Source organism: Physeter macrocephalus, chromosome 4, assembly GCF_002837175.3.
Source record: "Physeter macrocephalus isolate SW-GA chromosome 4, ASM283717v5, whole genome shotgun sequence".
Classification (NCBI taxonomy): Eukaryota; Metazoa; Chordata; class Mammalia; order Artiodactyla; family Physeteridae; genus Physeter; species Physeter macrocephalus.
The window spans coordinates 60,723,290-60,733,010 of record NC_041217.1 but is presented as its reverse complement, the minus strand read 5'-3'; the positions used below and the strand labels follow the sequence as shown (position 1 = coordinate 60,733,010).

General features: G+C 47.1%; 1 protein-coding gene across 1 annotated transcript in view; it reads right to left on the bottom strand.

The window, feature by feature from the left end:
* Positions 1–2,098: 2,098 nt before the first annotated feature.
* SFT2D2 (SFT2 domain containing 2) overlaps positions 2,099–9,721 on the bottom strand; it is a 16,407-nt gene continuing 8,784 nt past the window's right edge. The window contains exons 4-8 of the mRNA XM_007114671.3: positions 7,966–8,047; positions 6,464–6,499; positions 6,318–6,376; positions 4,334–4,363; positions 2,099–2,440 (exon numbers count right to left, since the gene is read on the bottom strand). Of these exons, the coding sequence (XP_007114733.1) occupies positions 2,401–2,440; positions 4,334–4,363; positions 6,318–6,376; positions 6,464–6,499; positions 7,966–8,047 (247 nt within the window). The 3' untranslated portion in view covers positions 2,099–2,400. The remainder of the gene's footprint in view (positions 2,441–4,333; positions 4,364–6,317; positions 6,377–6,463; positions 6,500–7,965; positions 8,048–9,721) is intronic.

Sequence of the window (9,721 nt, the reverse complement as noted above, 5' to 3'; positions counted from 1 at the left end):
TTGTGGAGCACAGGCCCCGGACGCGCAGGCTCAGCGGCCACGGCTCACGGGCCCAGCCGCTCCACGGCATGTGGGATCTTCCCGGACCGGGGCACGAACTCATGTCCCCTGCAGCGGCAGGCGGACTCTCAACCACTGCGCCACCAGGGAAGCCCCCCATTATTTTTAAACAGATGAGCGATGTGAGGACCAGAGGTTAAGGAGCTTGTTCAACATGACACTAGCAGGTGATTGAACCACAACTCACACCCAGACTTGTTTCACAGCCCATGTTCACCACCACTACATTATACAGGCCTGGTGACATCTTAACCTCATGTCTCACAAAGTCAAGTCCAGCCTCTGAAAAGGGCCCAGAGGGGTCAGCCTTTTAGGTGTATTACTCCAGGCTATTTGAAGCTCATAGTGACCAGGCTAGCCTCACATCAGCTCTAAAGAGAAGACGACTTCTGACCCCCTTCACAGAGCCCTTCTGAGATCTGAGCTGTCTCCTGGAAGCCCCTGGCCCGTGAAGGAACCCCACACAAGCCAGATGGTAGCATATACTTTCCACTCCTGGCTGAAGGTAGGTTAGGGGCCTCAGCAGAAGACAGGATGCCCTCAACAGCCTAGAAACGGACCTAGTAACACTGGCTCCACACTGTGGCCCTGTCAGACCTGTTCATACCTCCCCAGTTCAGAAGAAAAGCCTCACCGGTCTGAGGTCTTGGCTGCAGCAGGAAAATGAATTCAGCAATCAGTCACAAGCAAGGAGACAAGCAGTGGACCACTGCCTTTGGTTTGGAGGTTCCCAGAGCAAAAGCGTGAGTGGACCAGCCAACCTGGGAGAAGAATAGAAAGGCAAACCCAGACAGACTTCTCCTCTGGAGGTGACTTTGGAGGTCCTGTAATGCCAAGAACTCCAACGATCAAGAGAGAGCATTCTGATGGTCAGGCCGCAAGAAGTAGCAAAAGGGCACAAAAGGACTGATGGAGAGTCTACAGATCCAAGAGGAAGCTTCCCAAAGGGAGACTGAGCAGAAGAAGATACAATGACGTAGAGAGATTGCAACCAGAAAAGGCACAGGCTTGGCTGATGAGAACAGGGAAAACAGTTACAGGAGGTAACACCAGAGCCACACCGGGAAAATGTGGTGCCCTGAAGGGGACCAAAGCTGGGGCACCCAGGCTTGGGGCTCAGTTCTGCCATCGACTGTGGCTTTGGGCAGATCTCGTAACTTCTCTGAGCCTTGATTTCCTTGACTGCCTAGTGGGATAACAATCCCTGCTTCATCACAAGGCTCTTACAAGGACTAGACAAGATCAGGGACATGAAAGCACTTTGTCTGTGGCCAGACATCAAGCTGCAATATGGCCACCCCGCAGCCCCTGGTGTCTTCTCCCACTGTTTCCAGCACAGGCTCCACTGCAAACGCTGGGACTGTTTAAAGGTCACTGGGCAGGAGTACCTACTTCCTGCTAGTTCCACAGAGGGGCTCTGTCTTCCCACCTACTCTCCCCTGGCCCCATTCTAGGGGAGAATGGAAAACAAAATCAATTTAAAAGCAAACATTTATAAATAATGGGGGGAAAAAATACAGCAGAGAGCAGCAAGATTTTTCACCTCCTACCAGGTCTTGTCTAAAAGGAAGCAGTAGAGTTTGCTGCTGCCGCTTTGTTCTCTCTCAATCTCATTCCAGGAGGTCAAGAGTAAAGGTACATGGTGGGGAGAAAGAAAAACCCAAGAGAAAAAAAGTGTGCACTGCATGTTAGAACATACATTCCATGGGCAGGTGTGGAATCAGAACAGCAAAAGAGCCACGGCTCAGGTCTAAAAACAACACACATCACCAAAAAGTGCTCCTTTTCTACTTCAGTCCACGGCCAGACTCTCCACGGGCTCGTGTGCAGCTGTCAGGAGGGCAGAACCACTTGTTCCCAGACACCAGAGTAGCAGCGTGTCCACACTGTGTGGGGCAGGGGTGACGGATGCCACGCTGAGGAACAAATCTACGAAGTCCCCGTTGACCCCCAAACTCTATCCATTCCTGTTGCACCCCTGTGACTCCAACAGGGCGGCCTGTTGCCAGCTGGGAATCACTGGCTCCCAAGGCTTATCTGCTGCTGCTTAACAAGGTTTTTATTTACGAGAACTCAGTGGAACACCACGCAAAGGCGCATGAGGAAGATTCCACTCCATCAGATACAGAACCCACCTCTCATATCGTGCTACAGACATTTGGGTTTGGGAACACACCGTTGCCTCCAAAAGTAACCCTCAGGTGTTCAGAATGCAAGCAGCATGTCGCTGCAAGATCAAAGGCACATGTCTGTGAGACAGAGATTTAGAAGATATTTACAACACGGTCCACGAGCTTCCATCCACCATGCCTTCCAAAGCTTTGCAAAACCGGCCGTATGTTATGCAAGACATACAGCAAAACACTTCTTCACAGCGTCCCTAGGAAGAAAAAACACAAAGATAAATGGGAGATCATCACTCCATAGGCTCCTGGAAGTGGTAAAGACCCCCCCCTTGAGATTTTCTGGGCACCCAGAGTAGCACGCCTCAGAGCAGAAAGCACCCAGACGATGGGGTCAGATCTACATGGCATCAAACCTCAGCTTCAACTTCTACTAGCAATATTAGCCCGGGGAAGGGACTTGCCTTATTTGAGTATCAAATTCCTCATCTGTAAAAGGGCACGTCCCCACTTACTCTGTAGACCAGTCTGGGAATTAGTGTATTGAACAGAGTAGGTATTTAATAAAGAATAGCTACCATGACCATCAGAGGAAAAGACAGGAAAAAAGTGGAAACTATCCAAAACCAAGAAATTAGTCAGGACTGTATACTTTAATATCAACCAGAATCACAGAATGCACCAAAAGCATTAAATCAAATAGGCACTAGGGCCTTTCTCCTTTCTAAGAAGGCAGCAGAAACTTGTTAAGGGACATCTTGCAGGAGTTCCCTAGCACGGGGAGCTCTCTATAGGTACTGAGCACTTGCTACTCTGATGTATGAGCCCTATCCCAGGCACTTGCTCCTTGGAATTCAGTGTAGAGCGTGCAAGGAAAGAGTGAGGGCTCAGCAAATTACTATTCTATTCAAGCAGGCACATCCATCCCACCGCCATATCTGGCCATGTTCTAGGGCTTCTCACTCCAGTTCTACTCCTTGTGCTCTCAGCTGCATTTGTGCCAAGGACACTGGAGTCACACGAGGGAGGGAGGGAGGAAGCATGAGAGAATGCATTCGCATGAGCGGGCGCTGCATTTTACTATCAAGATAATTCTAGGGCAGCATTTCTTAAGATAGGCTCTGCACTGAAGTCCCAGCAGATGCTCTGCACAAGAAAGGGTTTTAGGGACAAATAAGATCGCTTGTGGCAGCTCACAATACACATATTAAAGGACCTGGAAAAAAAAAAAAAAAAAAAAGGACCTGGAAAGCCTATTCACAAAGCCACCCAGCTGCCTTTAACATGATGGGCTGGTTAACTTCTCTTCTAATCAGTCACTCGCCACCATCTTCCGATCACTGTCAGCAACAGCCTTGGAAGGCCTAAGCCTGCTCTTCCTCCTTCCCAGCTCGCGCACATTTCTCATTGCCTCAGCACAGTTAAGGAAAAGCCTCTTTTTAGTTAACAGGTCATGAAAGAGAAGAATGGAAATGAAATAGTAACATGAGAACAGAGTCAGAGGCAAAGATCACTGAAAGTGCTAATTAAAGGAGGTTTGGAGGTCAGAAGCTCAGAGTGAGAAAGGAGCCAACCCAAGTCAGTTATCACGAGTCCTTTCAGGCCGGGGCGGGGGGCGGGGGGTTGGGGTGGGGTCGGGGGTCAAGTAAGTTGCTCGAGGTCACACTGCTAATTAGGAAACCCTGGTCCTCCAGAGACCTGGCCCTGCTTACTTTCCCTTTATGAATTCTTTTCTGAAATGTTCCCATCAGTGGGATAGTGTAAGAAAACAAGCATGAACTTCGACCCCCTCCATCCCTTGCTCAGTGATATTAAGATGATATTCACCTTTAGGAAAATCTCCTCAAACCTACAGGTTAAAAGAGTGATAATGAGCATATACATACTATCACAGCAGAATGTTCCCAGCGCCAGGAATCGGTAGACCTGGGTCAAATGCCCATCATTGGTTATATTATGGGTGGCGGGGGGGGTGGTCATTAGCTTACTAATCTATAAAATAGGTGTATAACATCTGCCTATTCGTCTCAAAGGATTTCCATAAAGATAAAACAGCATGAACTCTCTGAAAGCACCCTAAATGAAAAGGCCCCATGCAAACTATCATCATCCCCAAATGACAGACATTATAATCCTAAAGACAGTCTTACCTTGCGAATGGTATGTAGGAAAGGCTATACCTACAATGAAAAACAAACAAAAGATCAAGTCAAATGAAGGGAGTGGAAGATTACACAGTGGATTGGGTTTCTGAGCTGCAAGAGCACCTGCGGTGATGTATCCAGACCCCCTCCCTCCTCAGTGTGGAGGGTGTACGCGCACACACACACACACACACGCGCGCGCGCGCACGCACGCTGGGCCATGTGTATAACAGGGAAGGGGGTGTCATCTGTAGCCAAAGTAGGAGGGCAGAAGGCCCGTATGGAGACAACTCTGTCACCTCAGCCTCACGGGGTTACTCCTTTAACCAAATGAGCCAGCAGCATTACCTAAAACAGGCAGATTCCAGATATCCAGATGACCTAAAAGCCCTATTCTAAAGGAACATCAAATAAAATCCAGATCAGCTGTCCTCTAATATGTTACAAGTTCGCAACAGAATACAACTTCTACCCCATTGGGATAAATTTTCTGCTCTGTGCCTAATAGTTTTAAAGAAGAGAAAAGAGAACAGGAAAAGAAAAAAACCAAAAAACCCCACTACCAACTGCCCTATGGATGAAAGTATAAGCAAGCTATGATTCTTTAAGAACCCAAGCCCACAGATATCTTGGTGGTCCCAGTTAGCTCAGCCCCCTCGCCCAGAACGGAGCCACAGCGGGGAGGAAGCTGGCCACGCCCCCAAAGACCAGGCCTGGGTGTCAGGCAGGCTGGAAGCCAATCAACGCTAAGAAGGCACATATAGTTGGAACACATCAGGGTTGGAACAGGGCCATCTGCCTGTGCACATATGAACGCTGAACCTTTAAAAACTGGCTTCAGAATCAGTCTATATGCAAAGAAAGGCATGTGTATGTAGGGACTAATTTCTGCCCCGAGAAGAAAACCAAAATATAAACATAAGCCATCACACCAGGCCCTTTCAGTACCTACTACCACACTGTATGTGTCACATTAAAATCAGGGCATCATTCTTCTCCGTAGCTGACACTCACCACGTACAAAAGCTGACTTACTTGGAATAAATTCCAAAGGGCATTTTGAAAGTACATTTATTCAAAAGTCCAAAATTACTAAAAGGAAGGATGGGTGTTAAGCTTGTAGTCTCAAGATCCATTTCTATCAAATAAGACAACATTTGATCCTTGGAAGCTTTAAAACTTTCACAGTCTTCCTTTCTTCGCATTAGAGCCAACATTTTTTCCCAAAGTAGATCAAGTCACATTTTTATGAAACTGTTCTGGCAGATATCATCCCTTGATAAACTGTGAACATATTATAGAAACGTCTCAGAAGCTACTGATTCCATATGTGCCACCACCCCCTTACTCTGACGTTGGACAGGTTTGAAATGGCCATGAACCTACAGCCCCATCCACGGTTTTGAATGATAATGTCTCCAGTGGTCCTTTCACTATGCTTGGCCCCTAGGGCACAACTCCCTGGTTTTGCTATGGCACACAGCCACACGGTTTCCCATTTCGTCAGTCACTGCTTCTCATCTCCTGCTGACAATTCACTCTTTGTCCTTCTGTTAAATGATTCATCCCACCACAAATGTAACACTCACGATTTTTCTTACCAGTTTCCTTTTTCTTTAATGCCTGTTTGACTCACAAGCCTCTTTTTACCAGCCCCTACACAACTTCATTGTCCTTGCCCTTACCAGACGTGAGTGGTTGAACAACGTTTGTAACATCTCAAAATCAACCCTGAGCCCAGCAAAAATGCCACAGTGGGCAAAGAGCCTCCCGCGACCACGCAAGGCCACTAATGCCACCTACTGGCGGTGGGCTGAGTTGACAGGCTTTGGTGCTCTGCGGTGTGACTTGACTTGCATCATTAAGGATTCTTAAGTTGAAAAGCTTCTGTTTTCCTAATCCTCCTACCCACACCATGTGGGATTTTATCTCCTTCAGCTGCATTAGTCAGAGATCGATGTGGGAAGGGACTGTTGAAAAGGTTACTTACCACGTCAGGGCCAGAGACTGCAAAATGCAGAAGATGAGAGCAAGCCCTCTGTTGTGCCACTGGAAGAAAAATGATATGATTACAGGTACGTGTGTGACAAGAGGCACACACCAAAAAGGTTAAGGAAAATTAAAATACACACTTACCCAAAAGGCAGAACACAGGGTAAGCGTAATGCACAACTAGAGAGAGAAAGGAAACATTATTTAATTAATACGATGACAATGATAACAAGGAGGGGAAAAAACTGTAAAGACATCATTCTTGACAAACTTACAACAACACATCAAACTTCAGTAATCAGATTCTGTGGTTATCACAGCCACCAAATGCATCCTTCATTTCAAAGCACTGAACCTACCCGAGCACCCATCTTTGGCAGAGGAGTTCAAATCCCAGTGAAATGAAACTGGCCAATAAGGATTCATGTAGATTAAAAAGAGAAGGATCCTCTTCTACTTTCAAATTTTCCCAAAATCTCTGCCCAGCAAACACAAGCACATTTCTGGTCCACCCATCCATCCATGCTTCCATTCCAACATATTGAAGTAGGTTAAACACACACCTCTTTAACTACTGCCAAACACTAGAGTCTGAAGTAGAAAGGGCATGTGAGGGCAAAGCTTAACACTAGATGTCAATTGCACAGCCAGAGAGTCAATTATTTGTTTACATGTCACCTAACACTGTCCCTGAGTCCTTTCTTAGTAAGTTCTTTTTGCAAGAGACTTATCCAGGCCCTCTACATCCAGGGATGGCCAAAAACAATTAGTAGTCCAGCTGTCAGTCATGCCTGTCCCCTCCATCCTGCTGTATCATAACTACTCAATAAATATGACCGAAATAATTTCTTGGTGTCCAGCATTGTGCCCAATGCTCTGAAAGGACACAAAACAGTAGCAAGTGTGGCCATGGCCTTAGAGAACTTACCCACCTGAACAAATGAGATGTACACAAATGAAACTACAAAGTATGTTGCTCAAGGTCTGGACATTGCAATACTGATAATTGTAACAGCAGTCCAGAGGACCTGGTCTGGAATGATGGGATGGTCCCATGGAAGGAAATGGCCCAAGGAAGGGAGAGGCATTCTGGGTTAATGGGACAGCAAGATAGGACAAGACTGAAGACACTGTGGTGAAAGCAGGGAACGGGGGTGCTGGGCCATGAGGAAACCAGACCTGCTTCAGGAAAACTGACAAAAACAAACAGGATCGCAGAGTCAGAGAATGACAAGGGGAAAAAGAGCCCATGCTAGGAGACTGGACACCCACTTGAGAGAATGAACCCTGTGTTCCCCAGTTATTCCCTCTAAGTTCTGCTTGTATGTGGCATCACCCACCACCAGGAGGGTGTCAGAGCTCTCTTATTACCACATGAGTTTGCCAAATTTAAGAAGCAACACCTTCTGGAAGGGCTTTATAGAACTGGCAGTACCTTAACACCAACTGAAACACAAGTCGGGGGAAGAGAGGAAAAATTATTAGATGAAGAATGCTCCCTTCTGCCCTAGTGGTTACAGGCATCAGATAGTAAGTCAAGATGAAAGGGAAAAGGATAGAAGTCTTTAGGTTTGAGAGGAAAAAAATTGCAAACAGCAGAAACAAACACTCCTATTTTAGACATCCAGGTAACAGGCAGCCCTTACCAGCACCATGATGGTTGCAATCAAACGCGTAGGCTCTAACATTCGCTTCAGCTGTTTCACTGGTCCCATGAGGAAGACAGTGCTAAGAGGCAAACACACACAAGCCGTTCAGACCAGAACAGAACCACACGAGGTAAACCAAGGTGCCTCCCCATCACCTCCCCCAGCTCACCTGTGGCAATAATAGCAGTAATAGTAGCTGATACTTGAAAAGCTCTGACTGAGCTAGGCACTGTGCTTCAGGGCCTTTTGTGCCTTATTCTTGTGGCATGTGGGATCTTCCCGGACCAGGGCTCAAACCTGTGTCCCCTGCACTGGCAGGCAGATTCTTAACCACTGCGCCACCAGGGAAGTCCTGAAATTTATTTTTTTATTTTTTTATTTTTTTGCGGTACGCGGGCCTCCCTCTGCCGTGGCCTCTCCCGTCGCGGAGCACAGGCTCTGGACGCGCAGGCCCAGCGGCCATGGCTCACGGGCCCAGCCGCTCCGCGGCATGTGGGATCCTCCCAGACCAGGGCGCGAACCCGGTTCCCCTGCATCGGCAGGCGGACGCGCAACCACTGCGCCACCAGGGAAGCCCCATGCCTTATTCTTACTTAGTCCATTAACAATTTATGAAGTTGATTATAGGAACAGTCATCATACTTATTTTGCAGACAAAGCTTTTAAGTCCAGAAAGGACTTGTTACTTATCTAAGGCCACCCAACTAGAATACGGTGGAGTGAGGTTGTAGAGGCATGTAGGTCTGACTCCAGAACCATGTCCATAACCACTAGGTTAGAGGACCCCTCCCTTCCAGGTGCTACCTTGCCTTCTTAACAACCTACCCATGGAAACAAACAAACCAAAGAGACTCAGGTAATCTAAAATAGAAAAAACCCATCTTACAGGCTTAGGTAGTTTATGTTAAAAGGTAGAGCATTTCATTTTCTTTTTTAATCTCCAGAGGATAATTCTAATGTTGATAGGAATATCATCTGTGATGTGTGGAACACTTGCTAAGTGCTAGATATCGCGTACATGATCTCATTTCATCCCCTCAACAACTCTGTGAGTTAGGTATTATTACACTTATTTTAGAGCTGAGAAAATAAAGCTCAGAAAGGTTAATTTACTTATCCAAGATCACACAGCTAAGCCCATAAAAGAGCTGGCATTCCAACCCACATCTATTAGATTCCCAAGCTCCAAAAGACAGCCCCAGCATGCCTTCTGTACGGATGGAACTTGATAGGTGGCTAGTGAGAAAGAGTAAACACAAATGAAGCAGACACTCACGCCTAACACGGCAAGTGCCAGGGCCAGGTATAGGTCATGCTTCCCAACTCCTGACAGAAACGCCCCGTGTGGCATCACCCCAGGCGTAGCTGGTTTACAGCCAGCATTTAATACAAGCCAACCAGCAGATGACATTAGCCACTGAGTGTTCTAAAAACAAAAATTTGTTAAATAAGTCTACCTCTCTTTGAAGTGCCATTAAGTTTGCATTTGAATTCAAAGCTGCACTCCCAGGTCAAGTGTTTGCGCTGAGTACACTCTTGAGCCTACGTTGAACAAGAAGCAATAGCCAAGGGTGGCCTTAAAAATTAAATGCAGCATATATACAAAAATATAAAAGGGGCTTCCCTGGTGGCACAGTGGTTGAGAGTCCGCCTGCCGATGCAGGGGACACGGGTTCGTGCCCCGGTCCGGGAAGATCCCACATGCCACAGAGCAGCTGGGCCCGTGAGCCGTGGCCGCTGAGCCTGCGCGTCC